The sequence below is a fragment of the Rhea pennata genome, unplaced genomic scaffold (assembly GCF_028389875.1).
Source record: "Rhea pennata isolate bPtePen1 unplaced genomic scaffold, bPtePen1.pri scaffold_51, whole genome shotgun sequence".
Taxonomy (NCBI): Eukaryota; Metazoa; Chordata; class Aves; order Rheiformes; family Rheidae; genus Rhea; species Rhea pennata.
Genome location: NW_026907687.1, coordinates 391636 through 418204, shown reverse-complemented (window position 1 = coordinate 418204; position 26569 = coordinate 391636). Strand labels below are relative to the sequence as shown.

The following is a 26569-nucleotide window of genomic DNA, read 5'->3' as shown; positions in this document are numbered from 1 at the left end:
CCACATACCACATTCCTGAACAGGTCTGCCCAGTGCTGAGATCTGTCAGAGCAGGGGCACAGAAGTGACCTCTCCAGGGCCTCATTTGGGTTGTCATCTGTGGAACAGAGTCTAGTTGGCGGCCCATGTCTAGTGGAGTTCCCAAGAGATCAGTACTGGGCCCCATCCTGTTCAACTTCTTCATCAATGACCTGGATCAGGGAATGAAGTGCCTCCTCAGTAAGTTTGCCAATGATACCAAGCTGAGAGGAGTGGTTGATACACTAGAGGGCTGTGCTGCCATTCAGAGAGACCTGGACAGCCTGGAGAGCTGGGCAGAGAGGAACCTCCTGAGGTTCAACAAGGTCAAGTGCAGAGTCTTGCACCTAGGGAGGAATGATCTCAGGCACCAGTACAAGCTGGGGGCTGACCTTCTGGAGAGCAGCTCTGCAGAGAAGGACCTGGGAGTGCTCGTGGATGACACACTGACCATGAGCCAGAAACGTACCCTTGTGGCCAGGAAGGCCAATGGTCTCCTGAGGTATATTGGGAAGAGTGTTGCCAGCAGGTCGAGGGAGGTGATCCTGCCACTCTACTCAGCCCTGGTGAGGCCACATCTCAAGTACTGTGTCCAGTTCTGGGCTTCCCAGTGCAAGGGAGACATGGAGCTACTGGAGAGAGTCCAGCGTAGGGCTACAAAGATCATCAGGGGGCTGGAGCACCTGCCTGTGAGAAACGGCTGCGAGAGCTGGACCTGTTTACCCTGAGGAAGAGAAGACTGAGAGGGGATATTATCAATGCCTATAAGTACCTGAAGAGAGGGTGTCAAGGGGACGGGGACAAACTCTTTTCAGTTGTCCCATGTGACAGGACAAGAGGCAATGGGCATAAACTGAACCACAGGTAGTTCCACTTGAATGTGAGGAGGATTTTCTTCACTGTGAGAGTGACAGAGCACTGGAACAGATTGCCCAGAGAGGTTGTGAAGTATCCTTCTCTGGAGATAGTCAAAACCTGCCTGGATGCAACCCTGTCTAACATGTTGTAGGTGACCCTGCTTGAGCAGGGAGGTTGGACTAGGTGATCTCCAGAGATCCCTTCCAACCTCAGCCACTCTGTGATTCAGTGATTCTGTTTGGAGGCTATTTTTGGACATTGCCAAGGCCTGGCATCCCCTCCCGCTCCTGGCGTGAGGTTCCAGGAAGGTCGCTGGGAGAGCAGTGTGTTTAGCCTTTGCCCTGGAAATCAGGTGTGAGCTCCCTCTTTAGCCAAGCTTGACTCCAGAGATGTCCACTGACTTTACAAACTGATCATATGGAGCATTCTTGTGCTTGATAGGTACTTAATTACTGTCAGCCTTTCTGGGCTCTTCTACCCTTCAGAGATGCCTCCCTTGTCCATCCCATGGAAGAGCTCTGTACATCCAAGCTATCCCATCTCACAAAGGGCATCCCTCTCCTCATCTTCCCTGGTGGCCTCTCCTGAAGAACTTGCACCCTGCCTGTGAAGGACTCCAGTAATGTGATTGATCCCACTACATCTCAGGGATTCTAACCATGTGGCACTCCTGTGGCAGCTTGTGCATCTCCATTTGCTCCTGGCTGCACCCCAGGCTGCATATGCTTGTCTATATCTGGGCTACAGAGCATCTGTACAGAGCTGACTAAAGATTTGTCCCAGGAAACATGTCACCAAGGACCATATGTATGGAAAGGCTTTGATTGCAAGTGGTGACATTACGGCATGGATAGCAGGTGGCAATGTAATGGTGAAAGGAGGTTCCCACTAAGAGACCCTACAGTGCCCAAGGCCAGGGAGAAACGGAGCTGGGCTGTGCAGTACTGGCAGGGGAGGGATTGGCTGCCTGAGCTGACTCTGCAGCACCTTGGTGCCTGTGACAGACTTGAACCAATCTCCAGGCAGGACAAGGCGCCACTGTAGAAGTCCCTGAGCCCTGATCTGAAAATACAGAGACTCGAGTGGAGACCTCGGTGTGATGTGCCTCCCATTTGTGGAGCACGCTTAGATGTAGACAGTAGAGACTACCTAAAGGCAGTGGTGGGATTCAGTTGTTTGAGCACAGGTGGGAAACCCAAGATGCCCTGGGGCACTTGCCTGCAAAATCTCCCAAGGAGCATAATTCTCCTGTAGGTCTCATACTGTAACTACTAGAGACACGTAGTTTTGCTGGGCACCCCAGGCATCCAACATGGTCCTGCCAGCCTATTTCTATGTCATTAAATCAGGTGTCTGCACTGAATTACGTGAGCTGTTTGTGTTTGTAATATTGGGATCATCATGTGTCTGAGCTTCAGAGTGAGTGGAACACTACTTGTAGAAGGCATCTACTGTCATTTGAGCTGGTCAAGGAAATTCCCCTCCTGGCCCCTAGCTGATGCTCCATAAGGAAGTGGGTCTCCGAGTTGCTCCATCAGAGCAAACAGACAGTGACATGTGCCTGGGACCACCTCTGACTCCTCCAGTGTCACCAGGTGTTTGCATGTGAGCAGCTGACTCCCACCCTCCATCTCCAGTGATTATAATAGAGCTTAGGCAACATGCACCCACGCAGACATCCCTGTTGTGCACTGCTTCAGCTTGGGCAAGGAGAATCCCACCTCCTGTGTGTTTATGGACTTTACAGTAGGGAGCTCTATTCTACTCCAGCCCAGGGCCTTCTAAATGGGCATACAATGCCCAGATTCTGTCATCTGAATGAGAACCTGAAGCATGTCAATGCTCATGTCAAAGGGTTCCCTTCTTGTTTGCTTCTAGGTGTCCTGCCTACTTAAGACATGGGAATATGGATATCTGGGGTGTGTCGTTTCCTCCTCTTGTAGATAACCATCCTCTGATGTAACAATTGACAAAGCCATAACTGGTCTCTCTGTGTTGTTTAGAGAGGGACCAAAGGTGATTATTTTGCTTTACCTCCGTGAACATTTCCCAGGGGGAGGGAGCACAAGGGACGGAGAAAGTCATGCCTTCAGCTGGACCTCTGCTCCTGAGTGGGGCCAGGCTCCTAGGATGGAGGGAGCTCGTGGAACCTGGCAGCACAGCTCTGTGCAGCATTAGATCCTCTGCAAAGCGCAGTAGGGCTCCGGGCACTGCCTGCTGCTGCTGCTATGAGATGAGACATGACAGAGAGAAGTGAACGGCTATGTGGAGTGTGAGGACAGAGGAGAGCTCCTTATGGGGGAAATCTTCACAGCCCTTGACACGGTAAGTCTCTGGCTGCAGGGCAATGCTATGGAGGCTCCTGGAGGTGTCTTCTAAAGCTATTGCATCCCATGACTCATAGATTTTTTTAAGGATCACTGTGCTTTGTAGAGGAGGGCAAGATGCTTCAGAGCAGGGATCCCCTGCCACACTGCCACAGCACAGGGCACACTGCTACTTTCTCCCAAGGATGGCTGCAGGACTGTGAAGCTGGGATATGCACCCAGATGTGCCCAGCGCTGTGATTCACAGCAGTGTCCCTGCACTGCAGAGGAAGGAAAAGAAAAGGCTACAGAAAAGGGAAGGAGATTTCCTTCCATGGCTTTCAGTTTCCTAATTTTGACAGGAAGAAAAAGGGAAAGTGTTTGCTCTTTTGGCAAGGAACTGGGATTCACAAGTCTTCAATCTCAGAGATCAACAGGTCTGTGAGAAAGATCATCAAAGCCCTTCATCTACACTGCCCCCTGCATCAGCACCAGCTGTACCTCTATGGACTTATCAGAGCTTTTGTGACCTACTCCTTAGGACCTGCTTGCACAGAGACCCCTTGGACAGTGCCCAGTCCGGGGAGGTTTCTGTAGGGCAGAACTGAGCACACACAGGGTGGGACAGGGTCTGTGTCTGTGTGCACTGACAGGGAAAATATGTTGGGACAGAGGAAGCTGCAGGCAGCAGGAACAGCCACAGGCAATGGAGATGGGCAGAGAATGGGAGGGAACTGCAAACAGAATCATCACAGGAGGATGGACTTGAGCGAGTCATATTCAGTCCCTCTGATACAGACATTTTCTTTTGAACAAACCTCCAATGTCTCTTCTCCCACTCAGAAGAGCTTCTCCCCTGACAGCCATGCTGTTGCTCCTTGTTTCCCCTCCATGCTGCTCCTCTTCTTGCTTTTCTGCTTTCTGGGGTTGGGAGTTTTCATCTGCAGTTCAAACATTGATGCTGCAAGTCAGGAACAGAGGGTTCTGCATGGAAATGAGGTTGCCCCAGCTGCCTGCTAACCTGCAGAGCTCCAGAAAATGGAGTCTATGGGGCTAACTCTCCCTTAAGGAGAGCCCATCTCCAGTACTAACAGTCCTTTGACTGTTTCCCCGTGGTGTCCTGCCAGGCTATGAGCTGTCCTCCAGAAAGGCTGTGCTGTCTCATAGCACTGCTGTGATATCTGAGAGACAAATGAAGAAGGTTCAGAAATACTGGGAGTATGGAGATGGTGGTGGGAGGCTGTACGGACATCTGAAAAGAGTCCAGTGCATCCTTGGCTAGAAGGGGAGTATGGAGAGCTCCCTCAGGTGCCTGGAGAAAGGGAGGGAAGTCTGGAAACCTGCACTTTGAAAGGGGACTCCTCTGCTCTCAGCAGGGACTGGTTGCTTTTTAGACTAACATCATCCTCCAGCTCAAACGGGCAGGAGCGCAGGAGGGCTGGGAATGAGACTAACAGACAGACAAGATGCCCCACTCTGCACCAAGTGCCACTGGATGCTTTCCTCTGGGGACTCACAGTAGAAATGCCAAGGATTTCTGCTCTTAAAGAGCACTCCCCAGGGGTGACAGGGGCATCTCAGAGAAAATAAAGAATATTAAAAAAAACTCCCAAAACTCAGTTCTGTAACACTTAGTCTATAGAATTGGGAGCAAATATGCCAAAAAGCCCTTCCACAAGATGAGTGGATTTCACTGGACAGAAACTGTGAGTGTCAGAGCGAGTCACCTCCGTGCCCTTGTACCCCTACCTGTAGAGCAGGACAGACTCTTCTGGAGCCCAAGGGAGGAAGTCCAAGCTCCTCATGACACAGTCAACCAGCACAAATCAGAGCTCCAGCAAGGGAACTGCACAAAGGACATCCCAATAAAGAAGCAATGAGGGATTTTTAATAAGAAATGAAGTATTTTGTTAATTTATGTATTTTCCTTTAAAAGTCTCTCCTAACTTCTCCCTGTCTTTTCCTCCTTGGCCAGACCCCCGTGCCCAGTGGGAGCAAATGTCCAACAGCAGCTCCCTCAATGAGTTCCTCCTCCTGACATTTGCAGACACATGGGAGCTGCAGCTCTTGCACTTCTTGTTCTTCCTCAGCATCTACCTGGCTGCCCTCTTGGGCAACGGTCTCATCATCACTGCCATAGCCTGTGACCGCCACCTCCACACCCCCATGTACTTCTTCCTCCTCAACCTCTCCCTCCTCGACCTTGGCTCAATCTCCACCACTGTCCCAACATCCATGGCCAACTCTCTGTGGGACACCAGGGCCATTTCCTACTCGGGATGTGCTGCTCAGGTCTTTTTCTTCTTTTTCTTATTTTCAGCAGAGTATTCTCTCCTCACAGTTATGGCCTATGACCGCTATGTTGCCATCTGCAGACCCCTGCTCTACGGGACCCTCATGCACAGCAGAGCCTGTGTCAGAATGGCAGCAGCTGCCTGGGCCAGTGGTTTTCTCTGTGCTCTCCTGCACACTGCCAACACATTCTCCATACCCCTCTGCCACGGCAACACAGTGGACCAGTTCTTCTGTGAAATCCCCCAGATCCTCAAGCTCTCCTGCTCAGATTCCTACCTCAGGGAAGCTGGGCTTCTTGTGGTTAGTCTGTGTTTAGCCTTTGGGTGTTTTGTTTTCATTGTGCTGTCCTACGTGCAGATTCTCACAGTCGTGCTGAGGATTCCCTCTGAGCAGGGCCGGCACAAAGCCTTTTCCATGTGCCTTCCGCACTTGGCCGTGGTCTCCCTGTTCATCAGCTCTGGCCTGTTTGTTTACTTGAAGCCCCCTTCGATCTCATCACCAGCTCTGGATCTTGTGCTGGCCGTTCTGTACGCAGTGGTCCCTCCAACTCTGAACCCCCTCATCTACAGCTTGAAGAACAAGGAGCTCAAGGATGCACTGAAGAAAATGATCCGATGGGTACAAGGGCAGCACCAATAATTGTCTCACATGCATTCACTCACTAAGTTAGCTGAAATCAAGGCTATTATGTGTTGTGCATTTCTTTCTTGTCTCTTCTGCATCCATGTTAAAAAACAAACAAAGAAAAAATTCAGTTCATGCTCCATCTCCCCAGAAATGTTTCATTTGAACTGGATCAAGACACCATGTTCAAGCACAAAGCCAGGCTTCCTCCTTCATCAGCAGAGATGGAGGAGCTTCATAGCCTGCAAGCCTGAGCTCCCTTGCATGCCCCTAGTGCAATGAGGGGAGTTTCCCTTTGCAGTGTCTCTTTTGGCACTGACACCAAGGGATCTCAAGGGGCACAGAGTCAGGCTCAGATGTGTACAGGCAGTGTGAGATCATGGGTCTTGTGTCCATTAGGAGAGCTCAGCTCCCCCGGCCACAGTTAGAGTGTGAACTTACACCGCTCTCCTGTGAGGATGGGAGCCATCTGTCACCATGGGCTCGTCCCTTTCCACTACAGAACTCCAATACTCAAAGCGGAGCAAGAGTGGAGAGGAGGAGGTTCTACAGGAAGTCAATGAAACATACCTCCTGCTCCATTGGGCTGCTCCACTGCAACAGCAGACATTTCCTTGCTGCAATCCTTGCAGGGGGGGGTTGCAACTTTCTTGGAGAAACATCCACCAAAAGCAGCAGGACTTTTTCTTTTCAGGGCTTTTCCATACTGTTCTGCTATGTTCTTATGTGTGTAAATGGCCTAAGTCCTCTTGTAACATGATGCTTCCATGTACATTTCTGTGAGCTCAGATAGGAGCAGGCCCTGAGGACCCTCATGGCATACCTGGCTTCCACATTAAATATTCCATAATAAAAGGGGATCTCCTCTGTGGCGTACCTGCAGTCTGACTTTTCTTCAGAACACAGAATCAAAAATATGCTCATTGGAACACACTGCTAAGGGGTCTGGCATTCTCCTTGTGAACCCCATAGGATATGGAGGACCAGCTCAGAGTGATGTGTTAGGGCTTGAGGGCAGGATTCAGAGCTCCTCTCTCGGTGACCAGTGCTGGTCCACCAGCCTCCGCCACCCTGGGGCACTGCAGGGTTGTACTGACCAGGGGAAAGGTTCTCTGGGGAGCAGAGATGTCCCAGCAGAAAAGCAGGGCAGTATTCATAGGAATAGGAAATGAGAAGGAGAAGCTGATTCCTCTGTGCCCCAGCTCAGGACAAGCAGCTCTGTCCCCAGGGCAGCAGAAACCACCAGAGGGGCTGCAGGGCCAGGGCTCTCATGTTGTGCTGCACAGTGGGGTGGGCATGGAGGGGCTGCAAGTAGACAGGGAGGAGGATCTGCCAGGTATGAGAACAGGGGAGACAGAGAGTGACCAGGCCTCATTGCAGGACCTCATCCTGCTGCCCTTCTCCTTGGACCTGGCCTGAGTTATGCTGTGGACATGGCTGTGCCTGGTCTTATACCTTGCAGGTCCTGACCTGACCCTGTCCTCGTCCTGCTGACCTAACTCCTCGTCTCTGCCTCGGACCTGTCACCTCACTATAGTCTGGAAAACATTGGCCAGGGAAGCTGCAACCTAAGCATGCCACGGAGAATGTTGTTGGTATAAATGTGATTGTATCCACACAGAAACTCTTGCCTGACAGCAATTTAAAGGTGTGAGGAGAACTTCAGATTTGGGCCCCTACTCAGGTAAGGTTGCACAAAGAATCTTCAATGGATGGAAAAGCAAGGGCAACTAGCTGGGCCTGATTATATGATGCAAGCAACATCTGGGTCTCCCTCTCCCACACACCCCTCTTCTCTGTCCACTGAGGGAACAGCAAAACCCCACTCCAGCTGTTCTTCTCTGTCTCCAGCTGAAGCTCTGCTTCCCGCCCATCACCTTTTGTAGGGAGATGGCACTGTCATCCTGCCTCCTAGCTCCTTCACTGTTGGAGGATCAGGCTTCACTCCCCAGCCCTTGTTCCCATTGCAAAGCTTTTCCCAGTCCTCCAGAGCCTAGGACAGTGGTGGGCTTGGCGGCCAGGTTCCCCAAACATCTCAACTCCTTTATCTATCTTTGGTATGGGACCTTTGGAGTCACATCCTTCTTGATGGTGTTTGCCAGCAGGAAACACTCCTGAATCCTCTTCAGCTTTATCACCAAGAGCCACAGGTCCTCTTCTGCAAAGTTGATCTCTCACCAGTCAGGCCTGTGCTCACATTTTACGTAGGGCTACTGGGATTATGCCACCCCTCAAGACTCTGTCCTCTCTTTACCTGAATTTAGGAAGCTCTTGCCAGCCCAGATCTGTACTGTATTGAGGTTCCTATGAACAGCAGCCGGACCTCTAGAGTACCTTGGTACAGCAGGTAACAGATACCAGAGCTCTCAGGTCACTGGTGGATGGGCACTGAGCAAACCTTCCCAGTACAGACCTGCAGAGGATCAAGCACTACTACTCCATTAACTGATCACAAGGACACATAATTATCCGGGGTCTCATGGGAAAGGGAAGACTCTTCTGGGGATACTGGAGAATTTGGTCTGGGATATTTTATGAGGATTATGGACGTGTAGAAAGCTTATGTTGGAATGTCCAGGCAGAAGGCCAAAAACAGGGAAAGGAGGAGATTCAGGGGAATCAAGAAGAGGAAGAATGGGGAAATGGAAGGGAGGGGCAAAGAAAGGGAGCAGTTCCATGTCAACAAGCTGCTGGTCAGTACACTTGTCTGGCTGAAGTAAGGATATGCACAATGTGAGAGCATCTGCTTCATGAAGATTAACTGGTCACAGACCTTTCCAGTGCAAAAGGGATGATAAGAGAAAAAGAGAAAGCACTAAAAAAACAAAAACAAACAAAAAAAAAAAAAAAAACACATAAGACACAAACATGATAGACAAGGAGTATTAATGCCAACACTAGCATTCCCCAGGCATTAACTGATGAGCCATAAAGAAACAAGCTTTGCTTTGGAGAGGGCTAACCTAGACTTTGTAATAGATAAGAAGTGGGAGCAAGGTGGAACAAGAATCTAAGGTCACATCTTTTCTAAACTGACTTGTTGACCACTGGCAGTAAAAGGAGCCAGACTGATTCACTGGGCTTATTTCAGTGTCTCCCTCAGAAGGAGATGGACCATCTTCCAGATTCTCCTGATGTCTCTCTGATGATGACAAAGTGAGCCTAGACCACAATCAGAGATGTGGCATGATGTGACACTAACCTCCTCCTCTGGAGGATCACTATACTGTGATGGCAGCACACTGGAGTCTATCCAAAACACCTTCCAGATGCCTGGATGCACCTGAAGAGTCCCTAGGCATCCTTCAGATGATGTACAATAAAATCCTCCATGATGTCTTTAATCTCAGCGTACAATTATTGCTCAATATGTCTGTTGTTGTTTAAACTTTGAAATAGTGTTTCTGTCTGCCTGGCTTGCACTTCTATCACTTTAATTAATTTTAGATCTTGGCTCTTGAGTGTTTGACACACCCTTTCACAGGGGCGAGAGGAGGCATACAGAGGCTGAAAAAGGTCTTAGTAAGTTAGACTTATGGATGCTATGGCCCCGATCAGTTATGATCAGAGCAAGGAAATGCACTACGGAGTTGATATCCTCAGGACATTTGTCATGATCAGGTGGGATTACACATGTAACCCACATAGCATTTTAATCTGACCTAACTCTTCACACTCCCGTGAGACAGAAAGATGAAGAACTGGCATTTCTAACACATGAATCACCCTGTTTTCAGAGAAATGATCAAAAATTACCAGGGACAAACATTCATTCAGAGCCAGGGCCAACATATTCATGTGTGAGACTCACCCAGATGAGTCTCATACACCCAATGGGAGAGCCTCCCAGGAGGCCTTGCAGACTGAGGAGGGCAGTTACTGCCTATGGGTGTATGAGAGTCATTCTGGGATGCTGGGATTGTGCAAGACTTACTATGGAGTGTTTGGGGAAGGGTCACGGGTAGGAAAAGGGCAGAAACAAGACAATCAGCAGAAACATGCCTGACGCTGGTCTACCACCTATGGATTGAAAAGGGACCTCATATTAATCCCTGAAGCCATATCCCTGCAGTTGCCCTATCAGCTACTGAGTCACCATTGACCTAAGAAACATCAATGGCAGCAATGTCCTTGCTGTTGGCCTATCACATACCAAGGCACCATTGCCCTCACATTCAGCCTCAAAGCCATGTGCCTGCTGCTAGCCTGGAGAGAGTCCAGCAAAGGGCTACGAGGATGATCAGAGGGCTGGAGCATTTGCCCTACGAGGAAAGGCTGCGAGAGCTGGGCCTATTTAGCCTGCAGAAGAGAAGACTGAGGGGAGATCTTATCAATGTCTCTAAGTACCTGAAGGGAGGGTATCAAGGGAATGGGGGCAAACTCCTTTCAGTTGTCCCATGTGACAGGACTAGAGGCAATGGGCAAAAACTGAACCACAGGAAGTTCCACCTGAATATGAGGAGGACTTTATTCACTGTGAGAGTGACAGAGCACTGGAACAGGTTGCCCAGAGAGGTTGTGGAATCTTTTTCTCTGGAGATAGCCATGAGTCATCTCATGAGAAACAGCCAAGAGTCTGCCTGTCTGCACAGCTCTTTGGATCACCACACCAAAGCCATAGGCAGGACAAATCCCCAGAGCCTTTCCCTTCAGGATGCAGGACACTCGCTACCTGCACACTCCCCAGGCACTGCTCTGCTCCCTGCCTTCCCTTCGCTCCTCAGCCCTGACACACAGGGAAGCTCCTGTGGTGACACCAGAAGGTGGCCAAGGCACTCTGGGCTCACAAGGTGTGTGGAAAAACCTGAGCACAAGACCAGGGCCACAGCTGGCTCCTTGGGCAATGCTGCTGCTTTCAGAGGGAAGGATGATGCTCCCTGTGGGCACAGCAGGCTGCTGCCTCATCCCAGGACTCCATCATGCCATGAACCTCCACCTGGGGACAAGGGTTAGGGGATTTCTTTTGTTATGCAGAAGTTACAGACACAACTCAGAAATGCTTGAGAGTCCTGCAGGTCTCCTGAGCCCAAAGCAACCTCTGTCCCTTTCCTTTCATCAGTTGGACAGGGAGGCTCTGTGAACAAAGAAATGGTGCAGAGGCTTTGAAACGAGGCTCCAGCAAGGAGACAGCCCCAGACTGGAGGTCTGCTGAAATGCTAGCTTCCCTGGGGGCACAGGCTATGGAGCAGGAGACCTGGCTCTGCACCTGGGTTTTTGGTCCACTGGCTGATGGCTTGGTGCCACCAGCTGCCTGGCACTGGGCACATCTTCATTCCTTGTGGAGTGAGAAGCCCAAGCACTGTGAGACATCTTCAGTTCAAGCACAGGAGGCTTTCATGCACTTAGATACAGGCATTCAAGAGACGCTGCAGTTTATGACAAGCATCTACTCATTTTATAGGCCATCTTGTAGGCCCTCTACAAAAGGAAAGGCCACAATAGCATTTGCTGAGCAAGCTGGGAGTAATAGTATTTGTGGCATGAGGAAGCGGAAGGAAAGCAGAGGTATCAGGAGGTGAACTCACACCCTGTCACCTGTGAAAGCCAGGAGCATTATGTAGCATCACCTCACTCACTCGCAGCTCCTTTCACAGACAGTCACGGTGTTGGAAGCTACAGGGACACACTCTGGCATCCTCCCTCCATCCATGCAGGCACTAGAACTGCACTGGGCACCTACATGAGTGGAGCAACCCAGAAAGAAAGAATTGGAGGGTTATTATCAGTTCTGCTGGCCTTACATGGCCACAGCAGCCTGGAGCAAATGTCTCCCCTCTGTATTGACCAGCAATCATCAGAACATAGACAGCTGGGCCCTTGAAGAGACCTGAGTCCTGTTTTTTGATGCGACTGAGACTCCTTTTTGGATACCAGTTCCTGTCTGAGCACCCCAGTTCCTGAAAGGCACTCACACAGCAGGCAGTCCAGCCCAGGGACATCAAAATGGTCAGGATCTGAAGCGTGGGGCAGATAAGGAGGAGCTGGGAGAGCTGGGTTTGTCCAGCCCAGGCAAGAGAAGGCCAAGGGGGATCTACATCTTCATAGCCCTACACTGGACTCTCTCCAGTAGCTCCATGTCTCTCTTAGACTGGGGAGCCCAGAACTGGACACAGTACTAGAGATGAGGCTACGCAGAGGGGCAGGATCACCTCCCTCGACTTGCTGGCAACACTTTTCCTAATACACCCCAGGAGACCATTGGCCTTCTTGGCCACCAGGGCACATTGCTGGCTCATGGTCAATTTGTCATCCACGAGCACTCCCAGGTTTTTCTCTGCAGAGCTGCTCTCCAGAAGGTCAGCCCTCAGCCTCTACTGGTGCAAGGAGTTATTTCTCCCTAGCTGCAGATTTCTGCACTCGCCCTTGTTGAACCTCAGGAGGTTCCTTTCTGCGCAGCTCTCCAGCCTGTCCAGGTCTCTCTAAATGGCAGCACAGCCTTCTAGTGTATCAGCCACTCCTCTCAGCTTGGCATCATCAGCAAACTTGCTGAGGAGGCACTCTGTCCCTTCATTCAGGTCACTGATGAAGAAGTTGAACAGCATGGGACGGTACTGAACCCTGGGGGATGCCACTAGCCACAGGCCTCCAACTAGACTCCACGCCACTGATGACAACCCTCTGAGCTCTGCCTTTCAGCCACTTCTCAATCCACCTCACTGTCCACTCATCTAACCCACATTTCCTGACCTTATCTAGGAGGATGTTACGGGAGACAGTGTCGAAAGCCTTGCTCAAGTCAAGGTACACAATGTCCACTGCTCTCCCCTCATCTACCCAGACAGTCATTCCATCATAGAAGGTTATCAGATTGGTTAAACAGGTTTTCCCGTTGGTGAATCCATGACAACTACTCCTGATCACCTTCTTTTCCTCCATATGCTTGGAGATGACATCCAGAATGAGCTGTTCCATCAGCTTTCCAGGGATGGAGGTGAGGCTGACAGTCCTATAGTTGCCTGGGACCTCCTTCTTGCCCTTCTTGAAGACTGGAGTGACATTGGCTTTCTTCCAGTCCTCAGGCACCTCACCAGTTCTCCAGGACCTTTCAAAGATGATGGAGAGTGGCCTGGTAACAACATCTGCCAGCTTCCTCAGAACCCATGGGTGCATCCCATCAGGGCCCATGGATTTGTGGATGTCTAGCCTGCTCAGAAAGTCTCTAATCCTTTCCTCTTCAACCAAAGGAAAGTCTTCCCTTCTCCAGACTTTCTCCCTCACGTCCAGGCTGCAGGATTCATGAGGGCTGCCCTTAGCACTGAAGACTGAAGCCAAGAAGGCATTCAGCAATTCTGCCTTCTCTGTAGCCTTTGTCACCAGGGCCCCTGCCCCATTCAATAGCGGGCCCACATTTTCCCTAGTTCTCCTCCTGCTGCTGATGTATTTGAAGAAGCCCTTCCTGTTGTCCTTAACATCCCTTGTAAGACTCAATTCCAGCTGGGCCTTAGCCTTCCTTGCCACATCTCTACATACTCTGATGGCATTCCTGTAATTCTCCTAAGTAGTCTGTCCCCTCTTCCACAGTCTGTGTACCTCCTTCTTCTGTCTGAATTTGGCCAAGAGCTCCTTGCTCACCCATGCAGGTCTCCTGCCCCCTTTGCTGCACTTCTTACTCATAGGGATGCACTGCTCTTGAGCTTGGAGGAAGTGATGTTTGAATACTAGCCAGCTCTCCTGGACCCCCCTTCCTTCTAGGGTCTTAACCCATGAGATTCTTCCAAGCAGGTCTCTGAAGAGCCCGAAGTCTGCTCTCCTGAAGTCCAGGGTTGCAATCCTGCTTGTTGCCTTTATTCTTTCCTGCAGGATCCTGAACTCCAACATCTTGTGGTCAATGCAGCCAAGGCTGCTTCCAACCTTCACACCTCTAACCAGTCCTTCCTTATTGGTAAGGACAAGGTCCAGCAGGACACCCTTCCTTGTAGGCTCCTCCACCATTTGTGACAAGAAGTTATCATCAATGCATTGCAGGAGCCTCCTGGACTGTTTGTGCCTTGCTGTGTAGTCCTTCCAGCAGATGTCAGGGTGGTTGAAGTCTCCCATGAGAACCAGGGCCTGTGATCATGAGGCTACTTCCAGCTATCAAGGGGACAAGGCTACTTCCAGCTGTCAAGGGGAGGGGACAAACCCTCTTCAGTTGTCCCATGTGACAGGACAAGAGGCAATGGGCAGAAATTGAACTACAGGAAGTTCTGCCTGAACGTATGGGAAGGATTTCTTCACTGTGAGAGTGAAAGAGCACTGGAACAGGTTGACCAGAGAGGTTTGGAGTCTCCTTCTCTGGAGATAGTCAAGGCCCACCTGGATGCAACCCTAACATACTCTAGGTGACCTTGCTTGAGCAGGGGGGTTAGACTAGATGATCTCCAGAGGTCCCTTCCAACCTTACTGATTCTATGAAGGGGGATCTAGCTGCTGTGTACAGATAGTTTATGGAGAGCACAGGGAAGAGGGAATCAGACTTCTTGGAGGTACACAGTAACAGCATGAGAGGCAATAGGCACATCTTGGAGCACAGAAAATGCTGCTTCGATATTAAAAATCTCTTTCACAAAGCGGGGGGGGGGGGGAGGCAAACACTGGCACAGGGGCCCACAGATCTCCATCCCTGGAGATATCCAGAACTTGATGGGACAAGGAATGGAGCATTCTTATCCTCTGGCCCCCTGAGCCCAGTGTTGGACCTCTACCTCCACAGGTCCCTGCAATTGCAGGGTCAGTACATGTGTTAGTCTGAGACTGTATTCCTACAGGAACAGTGGGTATGGAGCTGCCAACTCCACTGCTGAGCAAGTTAGAGCCACCCAACCCCCTGAGAGGTCTGACTTCCTGTGAGGTGGTATCTCCATTGTCCCAAAGGGTTTGGGCAGGCATAAAGAGGAGAAATAGCTCTGCGTTCTTTCAGTAATTCCCCATCTCTCTCTGAAGGACTGGAATGACTTACTGCTTGGGGTGGGAAGATGCAGTTATGGTCCACATTCAACAGAAAATCATTAAGGAACCAGAAAACCATGAGCATCCCTACGCCGTACAGGGATGCTCCATGGAGGGAACATGGGCATCAACAGTCCCCACACTACATCCCTGAGAAGGACACCGTGATAGCACACTGGACCCTGGCAGTGAAGTCAGGTCCTCACCTTGCAGTGCTCCCTTCTCCCTGCCTGCAGGGCTCCCATAGCACTGGTCTCTCCAGACACCTCCTCCCACACTCAGCACTAATACACTGGGGCCCCTGTCCCCACTGCAGGGCACCCACCACACTGTCCCATCCTGCCCCTCCTCCACATGCCTCACAGAAGGTTGGTATCCAACACACACCTCTGCAGCAGGGACCTACAAGGGACAGGACCACAACTAGCAGCAGCCAAGTGATCCACCAGGGACCCCCAAACTGGTAACAGATAATGTCAATGCTCTCACATTCCATTTGCTGCTAGTCCTCCAAGGACTTGCAGCAGGCACTTCCTCTCAACATCCAGGCAGAGCTCTGCGCCTGTTGACTTCCCACCTCAATGAGGCAGACATGCAGCGCTCTCACAGGGGCTCAGTAGGCCAGCTCTTCCCTCTCGCTTTTGCCTCACATGGGGCCTCCCTACTGACAGGCTCTTTGGGGCTTCATTGGAGGAGGCTGAAAATATTTGGCACCACTTGCCCTCTCACAGGGCTTGCTCGGGGTCTAACAAATGAACACATGGTGCCACAGGGACCAACACACACAAGGCCAGTGCATCACCCTTACATAAGCATGTTTCCAACGAGGAAAATGGACAAAAACTTCCATTCCCCTCAAGTATTTGCATTCCCCTGTCTAACCAAAGGCTGGGATTTCTTTCCCAAGCAAAGCCTTAAGCCAAGCCAGCAAGTTTTAGCAGTGCACATGACACATGGAAAAAGCAAGCAAAAGCTTTGGGACTTTCCCCTCAAAAAAGGAGGAGCAATTCTAAAAGCGCTCAGGTAGAAAACACCAAAGGGCTTGTATTCAAGGACTTGAATTCAAATACAGAGTGTCTACAATGCCTGCCCAAATGACGGACAGGCTCCTTAGAGGATGGCTGTGATCACCACCACTCCCTCGGCTCCAGCTACTTGCAGCAATGCATCTAGAGCTAAGTGAGGCTCCTCACATCCACTCAAGGCTCGGGGAAAACAGTGCCTTGCCCATGTCAGCAGTGGCAGCACCTAACGACACCACTCCTAGCACACTCCTGCCTGCACGTGGGCTGCTCTCTTGTGTCTCTGATGCAGCACAAACAGGGCACACTACAGCAGGATTGTGGGAGAATTCACAGGTACTGCAACTGGGAGGAAGTGAAGCCAGGGCTGTGCAGGCATCCAGGGCACTCTTGGTTGGCTTGCCTACTCAAAGGGACTCCTTGTCTAGGGAGATAGGGAACAGGAAGGAAGCAGCACCTTTCAATTCATCTCCTAGGAACATAATTACCCATGTACAAAGACCATCTCACCATAAAGCCTTCACTCCTCAGAAGCAGTTCCAGCAACTAACATCCTGCCAGCAACAAAAAAATGCTCATGGTCCCCTATCCTTCAGCAAACACTGCTGCAAGTGAAAGCTCTCATGAAGAAAAGCAAACAAGGATCAGGAAGGAACAAAGCAGGCTTGGTTCACACCTCAGAGCCAGTAGAAACACTCCCTGGCCTTTAGGCAGCACCTGCCTGCACGTCCTGGCAAGAGCTGAGGAAACCCAAGGCCTGAACCTCAACTGGCAGAAGGCAGTAGGCTGCTAGCATACCTGGCTCACACCATCAGGGCAGCCTGGGCCCTGTGAGCCCAGTCCCCTACGCACCTCAAATTGCTCCTCATCTCCCCAGCTTGGCAGCACTCCCCACACACAACACTGCTCTCTCCAGACACCTCCTCCTGTGATGAGCACCAAGACACCGGGGTATTGTCTGTGCCCACCACAAGGTACCCCACCACACTGACACTCCATATGCCTGCTCCTCACCTCACAGAGGGTTGCCTGCCAATGTGCAGCTATACATCAAGGACACACAGGGCACAAAACCAGCCACAGCAGCAGCTAGGGACCCCTCAAGAGTCCCACAACACACCCAGGCCAACTCTCCAGCCTTTCCATTTGTTTCTAGTCCTCCGGGGCCTTGCAACAGGGTCTTCCCCTGAGCAGCCAGGCACAGCCCTGGGGCCCGGTTCACTTCCCACCTCCAGGAATCAAGGAACAGAGATATAGTCCGGATCTTGGAGAAAATTCTCAGAAGCCCCCTGGAGTTTGGATGGGGCAGAGTTTTCTGCAGCACACAGGCACTGGAAATCAGAGATTACCAATCTCACTGCTCACACCTGCTCTTAATTCATTTAGCAGCATAAAAATTCTGGCTGGACTCCCTCAGAGACTGGTGCAGGGGTGCAAGCCTGTCCTGAGGAAGAAGCCCCAAGTCAGACTCCAGGTCTGCGTTTACAGCCATGAGGCTGATGCTGGCCCATCAGGGACTCTGGAAGAGATCACAGTCACCACCAAAGCCATGTGCCTGTCACAGGAGCTGGGGAAAGGCCTGCAAGTGATTCTGGGGAGCATTTCCTGGCAGGAGCATCGCACGGGAGCAGCGACCACGGGGCTGAAGGCAGCAGGGCCTCACGGCCCAGGCAGAGGGAGAAGCCGCCCCACAGCGCAGGCGTCTGGCTCCTTCTGCAGGGCTGAGCCACAGGCTGCACTCCGATTGGCTGTCAGAGCCGTCAGTCAGACCCAGCCCCGCCCCCTGCCCTTGCAGCCCAGGGGCGCTGCAGCCCTGCCCCTCCCCTCCCCTCCCCCTGCGGGACGGTGCCATCTTGTGGGCAGCAGCACGGGGCGCGACGGGGCCTTGGGGCAGCCCAGCACCGGGTGCCTGAGCAGTGCGGGGCCCCTGGGTCCGGCCACTGCCCAGCAGGGCTGGGCTCTGCCGCAGGAGCCCCTCACTGCCCTGCACCCTGGGGCTGTGCTGGGTGCGGGGCTGTGCCGCTGCCCCCAGGGCAGGGCCGTGTCCTCTCCCTCCTTCTGCCCTGGCCCCTTCCCCACAGCAACCCTCGCACTGCACCTGGCAGGGCTGGGCCGTGACCTGGCAGGGGCTGCTCTCTGCGGGGCCAAGCAGGGCCCTGGGCATATTTCTGCTTGCTGTGAGGTGTGAACCAAGCCTTCTTTTTTTCTGTTTCTGGTCGCTTGCTTTTCTTCATGAGAGCTTTTGCTTTGCTCCGCAGGGCTGAGGAGCCTCAAGAGCATGGGGCAGCCAGAGGAGAGCTGCTCGGGGCCTACTGGTGTGCGGCAGCAGAGATGTGGGGCTGGCATGGGGTTGAGGGAGGTGGACTCCCCCCTGCACTGGCCACCATAGCTCAGAGAAAAATACCTGAGGTCAGCAGGGACTTGTGGAGTGGGGATGACACCCCCACCAGTTTCCAAGCTGTTCCCCCAAAGAGTCTGTCTTTTGAGTGCAGAGGTTTGTCCCCTTTTTGCAGGAAAATGGGCTGTGGCCATCTGACTACAACATCTCTGAACCCAAAACATACTCTGCCAAGTTGGAAGCAGAAGAGGACCCAGGAGGAAGGAACAGAGGTTCTTCTAAATCAATAGACCCCTTGGGTTTATTGCAAGATGATGCATCCATTTCCTATATGAGCATTTCTAGCAGGCTGTTGAGAGCCTCATGGGAGTTGTGGGAGACCCCAGCCTCCTATACCGAGGTCTCCTTTCCTGCCAGAATCAGATCCCAAAGGGAGACCTGTGCCCAGGGAAACCTGATCCTGGATTGCTCCCTGACATTAGTGGATAGAGCTGGGGCTCAGGGCTGCCTCTGCTGCATGACTCAGCAGTTCTGGCTGCCACACTGTCCCTGGAGTCAGACAGGACCCTCGGGCAAGGCTCTTGTGGGAGTCACCACCCTGTCCAGCCACCCTCACAGCCCAGGACCCACAGCCACTTTAGAAATTTTCAGTCTTTGTGTGACACCTCAGGAAGGGGCTCCCAACGCTCTTACACTTGGTGAACAGCCCCAGGAGTACTGGGAGCAAGGAAATGCAGTCTGGGCTAATGGTCTTGGCCCAGCAGCCCTCCATCTTGCTTGCCCCCTTGCCCCCAGCTCATCTTTTCATCCAGTGAAAAAGTAAGCTCTTCCAGTCTCATCACCCAAAACTCATCTTCAAGAGGTCCCTGTGCCTCTGCCTGTGAGTGAATCTTCCCAGTGAGGCCCCGCTGTCTCCCATCCCCACTCCTTGATGTGGAGCAGCTCCTAAAGGCACTGGTGGAAAGTGTGTGAGGAATGCCTAGAGGTGTCCAGGTACTTTAGGGAAGTGAGAGCTCTGCCATGGTGCCAGGGAGACCTCCTTGTAATGCAGCACATCTTGCTGTGACCTCAGCTCGTGTCATCTGGGGGCTCACTAGGTCATCACTATGCAGATGGTATAGCCAGAGCAAGAATAGATCCTTCCACTCACACCCTGGAAAGTAGTCACCTCCCCTCACCCCAGTTATTTGGGGTGAACTTGTTCATAAATCCTTCAGGAACATCTCTGGACAGTGACAAAACTGTGAAATATTCCAAATGGGGCACTGGAGAGGTCACATGGGCACCCCCTGCACTGACAGGTCCCTGCACTGGGTAGAGCTGTGTGGGTAGCTGAGGTTTGGGGATGAATTACTGGTTGGGACTTCTCAAATACAGGATCAATGTGGGATGAAACAGCACAGAGCCTGGCCATGGACTGAGATGCTTTGGTGGGCCTCAAAACTGGTAACTACAATGGGTCACTCTTTTTATAGAAATAGGATGTAGGATAATATGGGAGAGGATGTAGCCTTCCTGCTAGAGGCACCAAAGCAGGCGCTTTGTTTTTAAAAGTCCTCAGCAAGGTTTCTTGGTTTGCAGTACTTAAGTTAGAGATGGTATGCCCCCCAAACAAACAAATGTGCCCCTAAGATGCATCATCCAGAGAACTTTATCTGGGAGGCTGGTCTTTGACAGTCTCCAAAGCCCTGGATGAGGCCAGGTAGTAAACCTTGGGAAGTCTTCCCATTTCCCATGAATTTTGCCCACCTTTCCTTCTGGCTGAGTATGGGGCTCACCTGATCCTTGGACTTCTCAGCATGACTTCAAGGCAGCGCTTCTCCCCTGGGTACAGTCCCTGGCACTCTACTAACCCTGAGACCAAAGCTCTCTTGGAGGCTGTACAGACCTGGCACCCTGCACCCCACTATGCACACCCAGGCCCTCCTGAGGGGGTTGTACAAGTCTGACTCCCTGGGTCTCCCACAGTTCTGACCCTGGGCTTCTCAGGACATGCCCACACACTGCAGTGCTGCTGTCCTGGCTCTGCTGCAGAGCCTGTAAGGCAGTGCTGTGCCTCATGACCTGCATTTTGGCTGACTCAAAAATTGGTGAGGGGAGCAGCTCCCAGCTCTGCAGCTGCTGGATACTGAGGATGTCTCCACAACCAGCCTTCCTGCTCCTTCTCATCTCTTTACAGTCCTGGGGTGACTCTTGCAGAAGGGAGACTTCATGTTCCTTGAATACTGTCAGAGGTAGGACTTTCCAAGTCACTGCAAAAAGAAGTTTGTTTGTTTGTTTGTTTTTTCCACTTCTTTGGGTTGCCCATTCAGCAGCCTGTGACACCCCTTCTGTGTCTGAGCCCCGGCCTTGCACCCTGGGGTCTCTGCCCTTTCTTCAGGGGCACAACTTCAAATGAGAGAAGTACTCTGTGGGTGGAAAAGAGAGGGGAGAAGTTGAACAAAGAGTGGTTCAGATTGCACAGAAGGAAAATACCTTTTGCCATCAGGATAGCCAAGCATTAAAACAGGTTGTCTAAACGTGCAGGATGCGAGATCTCCATCCTTGCAAGTTTTCAAAACCCAATGGATAAACCTCTGAGCAATGTGGACTGATGTCAACATGTCCCTGCTTTGATCAGGAGGTGGAAGTAGAAACTTCCATGTGTTCTTCCCAACATGAACTGTCCTTTTGATCTTGTAATATTTGTGTCTGCGGCTCTTTCTGATGATCCTGGACACTGGAGAAAGACTGAGCAAGTTTGGAGATGTGACATGGAGTTTCGAGGTGACTTTCAGCTTTTCCAAAAGGCAAAGGGAGGCCAGAAACACAACACAAGAGCTGAGCTGCACTGCCTTCCTGCGCACAGGGAAAGGCCTCCCACACAACAGCACTCCCGAGGGGCTGAGGAGCACTCGCATCAAGCTCCAACATGCACACCTCTGTGTTGGCACTTACACTGAAATGGCAGTGACTGTCATAAAAAATCAGTCCTTTCCCGCAAATTCAGATATCTTGTGCTTAGAAGCTACAGCAGCCATGTCTGTGTCCACTGAGATGCCCTCTCCTGTGTTTCCAGATAGTGAATAGGCTGAGGAGACTCCATCTCATGACATGCACGTCAAGCAGCGCCAAGAGGAATCATGCCCAGTGGCAGCTACTTGTAGCACAACAGGGGCAAAGGAGACTCTGGGCACCTACAAGGTAAAAGAGATGAACAGATACCAGGAGGACATACCAGTAACTCTACTCCCTTCAGCCCCCGATGCGTCAGGCCCCTGGGCTTCAGGGAAAGGTTTAGGGAACATCTCCCCTCATGGGACAGAGCCTGGCACTCAAGGGGAAACATCTTATTCCCCAGGGCAAGTCTCCATGGCTGGAAGAAGTGCTGGGGGTGGGGGGGTCAGCCTCTTCTTCCTCCATGGATCATTGTAGGAGGCTGGAGGGACCAGCCCAAGCCATCAGGGCTCTCTGAATGTGAGCGAGTCAGTGGACAGACAGTTGTCTGGAGGGAAGTGAGGAGAATCCCATTCATAGGACCTCTGATGACTTTGCTTCATGAATTTGGCATAGTCCTGGTGAGTGTCTGGCATCAGTTTCCTTTTCAAAGCAGCATGAATGAGAACTGAAATGATCAGGAGTTATGGGCAAGGACAGGCCTTGCCAGAGTTCTTTATAAAATGTTTCCAGAGTCTGGAGTTTCATTCTCCCTTGAGAGCCACTTATGCATTGCTCACTCTCTGCAGTCCCTGGGGAGAACCCCTGAGGATCAATCTTCAGAGACTGATTAGTGCTATCAACCACTGGACACATTAGAGAGCAGAAGCATTTAAGTCCTGCTGGGGACTTGCTGCAGGAGCTGCTGGGAGAAGATGGAGCAATCAGGGCAAAGCCTGAGCCCTGGGCAGTGGTTTGCAGAGTCTAGGGAAGGCAAAGACTAGGTGGGGGAGATGCAGAGTGTGAAATCCCAACCTCAATCTTCATTCCCAGGCACCATCAGTGCAGAGGTCACCCCTTCATGCTGAGGACTGCAGGCTGGCACTGGATATCCTGAGGCAGGTCACGGTGTTGTTTCTGTTGCTGCTGGGTTTTTACAGTTAAAGATTGTGAGTGAGACCAGAGTCTCACTCTTGTCCTTTCCTGCATGTCTTTCCTGCAGCTCCCTTCTTCCTGAGATCCTGCCGAGTCCCTGGCACCATGGAGCAGAGATCCTGGGAGGGGCTGAGGGTGCTGACTTACAGCTGGGCTGCTGGTGTGCTGGATCCAACCCTGGGGCACTCATCCACCTTGGATGGGATGGAGATAAATCTGGGCAGGCTGTTCAGGGCTAGAAATGCTTGTCTTTCCCTTCACCAACTGTTAAGGGCTTTTCCTCTCCCCTTTCTCATAGTCTTACAGCTGTGTCCCTCAGCTTTCTCACATTTGACTCTCACTTAGGCAGTGGGGAGGGCCAGGGACCTCAGTCATTCTGTGCTGATTCTGGAAACCTCTCTTACTGGTATCCATCATTACAGCCTCAGGGAAAGTGTAGGAGATGGGTGAGAGTGTGGGAAGCTCATTCATCCCAAGAGCTCTCTGGACAGTCCAGGCATCTGCTTGCCCATTTCCAAACTCACTGAAAGGTCTAAAGAGAGAGGAAGGGAATGGCAGAGACATGATTTTCTCTATAGTTATTTTTGTGAGAACCCCCAGAAGGGCACCAGCACAGGGCTGTGTGTCTCAGGCATGGACTTTCCCCAGCTGTGCACTCAGGCATGTCCTGATATTACGCCTACCCCTGACCCTGCACCTTTCTCCCCTCATCCCAGCACCCTGAGGACCCCCTTCCTGATGCACTGAGCAGGGAGCCCTATGAGCACAGCTGGCCATACTGAGGTCCAGCTTTTGGACTGGGATGTGCCAGGAGGCAGCCCCACAGCCCTCAGGAACCATCACTGTGGAGGCAAAGATGTCAAGCTCATGATCCTCCCTGCCCTTCATCCCTGCACAAATACTTTCTCATGTTTCCTGCTTCACTCAAGATTTTTCACAATGTCTTTGGGGTCATTTTTTTTCCACATCTTTGTCACTTTTTCCTGTACAGTGAAAAATACAGTGTAGTTTGAAGCATCCTCCTGGACAATGTCCATTGGTCATATACGGCAGTAACTCCTGACCCAGATTTGTCAGTAGAAGTAACCAGCCAACTGGGGGGTTGGGGCAAGGAGGAGGAAAATCCTTTCCTCCTAAAGTGATTGTTTCAGAGATATGAGACTGCTCACCCTGTGCAGTGCCCACTCTTCCCTTTGGAGGGAGCAAGATCTCTGCTGTGGCATGCCTCACACAACAAGGCTTTTCAAAGGGCTTTTTTCAGTGAGTGCAATGTGTGTTTTCTCTTTCCCAAGAGTAGAAGGATCTGTGTTCTTCATGACTAACCCATACTTCCTCAGAATATGGTTGAGCATATGGTACAAGGCTGTTTCCATGTGAGCAAATGCACAATGTGGTCTTACTGCATAGAGAGAAAGAGGCACCTCTATGGGGCTGTTTGCCTCTGTGGTCAGAAGGGGCTCTCTGGGATAGGCAGAGGGGCCATCTGGAAGGAACCATTTCTCTGTTCACCCACAGATCCAATGTGAAGAGAAGAGTGACATTCACAAATCCTTTCAAGAGTGTAGACAGAAGTGCGTTCTTTCTTTTTTCTATTTGGGGAAACGGCAGATAAGCAGTACTGCCTGGAGAAAGGGGAATGGGACAATCAGGCATCAGTGATGGAGTTCATCCTACTGGAAACAAGGAATGTCCCCACATGCCAGACACCTTTCATCTTTCTCTCACTCATCATCTCTTTGGTGACATGGTTGGGAATATCCGCATCACTGTGGAAGGACTCCTTACTCTCCTTTCACAGTGCATGGGAACCATGACGGGAATGTGAAGGGAGCAAAAGAATGTGGGTTTAGTTTTCTTGGTGTCAGCAGTGTTCTTCCCAACTCTTCTTAAATATAAATGCAGAATACCTCTGCTTTCTCATAGATCCCCTTGCTGGAAAGAGCAGAAGACAAATAGCACTATACGGAAAAAGTGGAAAGGGACAATGGAACATCATCATGGGAGTTCCTCCTGCTGGGAATGGGGAATGTCCCCTCACTCCAGACACCACTCTTCCTCCTCTTGCTCATGATCTACCTGGTGACTGTAGTTGGGAACATCCTCATCATTGTGCTGGTGGTGACAGACCAGCATCTGCACACATCCATGTACTTCTTTCTGGGCAATCTCTCCTCCCTGGAGACCTGCTACAGCTCCACCATCCTGCCCTGGCTACTGGCCAGCTTCCTGACTGGGGACGGGACCATCTCTGCTCGGGGCAGCATTGCACAATTACATTTGTTTGGCTCTTTTTCAGTTAGTGAGTGCTACCTGCTGGCAGTCATGTCCTACGATCGGTACTTGGCCATATGCCAGCCCCTGCTCTATGCAAGCCTCATGACCTGGAAGGTCTCTCTAAAGCTGCCAACAGCATCTTGGCTAGTAGGATTCCTTATCTCTACAGTAGTCACTTCTTTTCTATCTCATTTAAAGTTCTGTGGTCCCAAAGAAATTGACCATTTCTTCTGTGATTTTATCCTATTGCTGGAGCTCACCTGCAGTGACACCAGTGTGGTCAGACTGTTAGCTTTCACACTCTCTCTCCTGGATATAGTCTTCCCATTCCTGTTCACAGTGGCCTCCTATGCATGCATCATAGCTGTCATTCGGAATATCCCATCCAGTGTGGGCAGGCAGAAGGCCTTCTCCACCTGCTCCTCTCACCTCACTGTCATCACTGTTTTCTATGGCACCCTCATCATTGTCTACATGCTGCCCAGAACCCCACAGCTAAGGCAGCTCAACAAAGTGTTCTCCTTTTTCTACACCGTCCTCACGCCCCTTGTCAATCCCCTCAGTTACAGTCTGCGGACCCAGGAGGTCAGGGAGGCCCTGAGAAGAATGCTCAGAAAAGCTTTGGCCATCTCCAGAGCTCAGAACATTGCTGTGCCAGTGTCTTAAGACTATGTGTGGTGCATATATAAACTACCAAGGAGACAATGGGGGAAGATGTGTGCTGAGTGCCAGGAATCCCTCAAGGAGTATGTGTTCTGTGAAGTTAAAACAGAAAGGAAGGGAAGAGTCCATTAGCAAATACATATATGTATATTTCTCTAAGTCATCTAATAAAGACTGATGAAAAGAATGTGTCTGTATGTGTGTTTATAGGCAGTCGAGATGACATGAGACAAATGCAACCTATAGAGATATGACCCTCTAATAAGCTCAGATAGTGCAACTCTTGCCATGTCCAGCAATTTCAGACCTCTGCTAATATCCCAGTTTACTGCCTCTGATTTCCCAGCCACTGAATTTCCTTTCTCATCTCTGCTAAAGCAGAAGGTCTCTTCTCCTTTTGTTAGATAAGATTAACTGACTCAGTGCTGAGGTGCTGCAAACTATCTTAGTATCAACGACCATGCTGTCCTCTGTCAATCTGCTGCAGTATTTCAGTCAGTCTCTTGAAGAGGGAAACTGAGTTGGAAAAATGAGCTGAGACTTAAGATGATAAGATCCTAGGAAAATTCATGTTGGAAGGGACCTCAGGAGGTCTCAGACCTAACCTCTAGGTCAAGGCTGGGTGAGCTATGAGGTCAGATCAGGTCACTCAGATGTTTATCCTGCTGAGTCTTGAAAAGCTCCAGGAACAGAGACTGCAACACTTCTCTCAGTTGCTTCTGTCTCTCTATCCTCCTTCTAAAAAGTTTCTTGTCCTATCCAGTCAGAATATCTTTTGTTTCAGCTTATGCGTGTTGTCTCTCACCCTCACACCGTGCAGCACTGAGAAGAGCATGGTTCCATCTGCCTCGTGACCTCCCTGTAGGTACTGAGAGGTTACTCTCAAGTCCTCCCCAAGCCCTCTCTTCTCCAGGCTGCGCAAGTCCAGCTCCCTCATGCTGTCCTCACAGGGGAGGGGCTCCAGCCCCTGAGCACTCTGGGGGTCCTCCACTCAACTTGCTCAAGTTTGTCAGTATTCTCCTGTATTGGGGGGCCAAGTGTAGACACAACATCTAGATGGAGGTCTAACAAGTGCTGAGTAAAGGAGGATGTTCGCTTCCTTTGATCTACTGGTCATGCTCCTGTGCATGCAAACCATGGTGCTGTTGGCCTTCCTTGCTGCCAGGGCACAC

The 26569-nt window shown here is 51.2% G+C and overlaps 2 protein-coding genes across 2 annotated transcripts; both read left to right on the top strand.

Annotated features, from left to right (window-relative positions):
* The first annotated feature begins 5162 nt into the window (after window positions 1-5162).
* Window positions 5163-6116, top strand: LOC134154883 (olfactory receptor 14C36-like). The gene has a single exon (XM_062601514.1). The coding sequence runs from the start codon at window positions 5181-5183 to the stop codon at window positions 6114-6116; it is 936 nt and encodes a 311-aa protein (XP_062457498.1). The 5' UTR covers window positions 5163-5180.
* Window positions 6117-7397: 1281 nt separating this feature from the next.
* Window positions 7398-25400, top strand: LOC134154882 (olfactory receptor 11A1-like). The gene is made up of 2 exons (XM_062601513.1): window positions 7398-7437; window positions 24433-25400. Exons 1-2 carry the CDS (start codon window positions 7398-7400, stop codon window positions 25398-25400), a joined length of 1008 nt encoding a protein of 335 aa, XP_062457497.1.
* The last annotated feature ends 1169 nt before the right edge of the window (window positions 25401-26569 follow it).

Bases quoted from the DNA above. Each gene is read 5' to 3' on its own strand.
- LOC134154882 (XM_062601513.1), top strand. From the start codon at position 7,398: ATGGAGGGGCTGCAAGTAGACAGGGAGGAGGATCTGCCAG. The intron at 7,438-24,432 runs GTATGAGAACAG...ATACGGAAAAAG, and splicing joins CAGGGAGGAGGATCTGCCAG to TGGAAAGGGACAATGGAACA.
- LOC134154883 (XM_062601514.1), top strand. From the start codon at position 5,181: ATGTCCAACAGCAGCTCCCTCAATGAGTTCCTCCTCCTGACATTTGCA.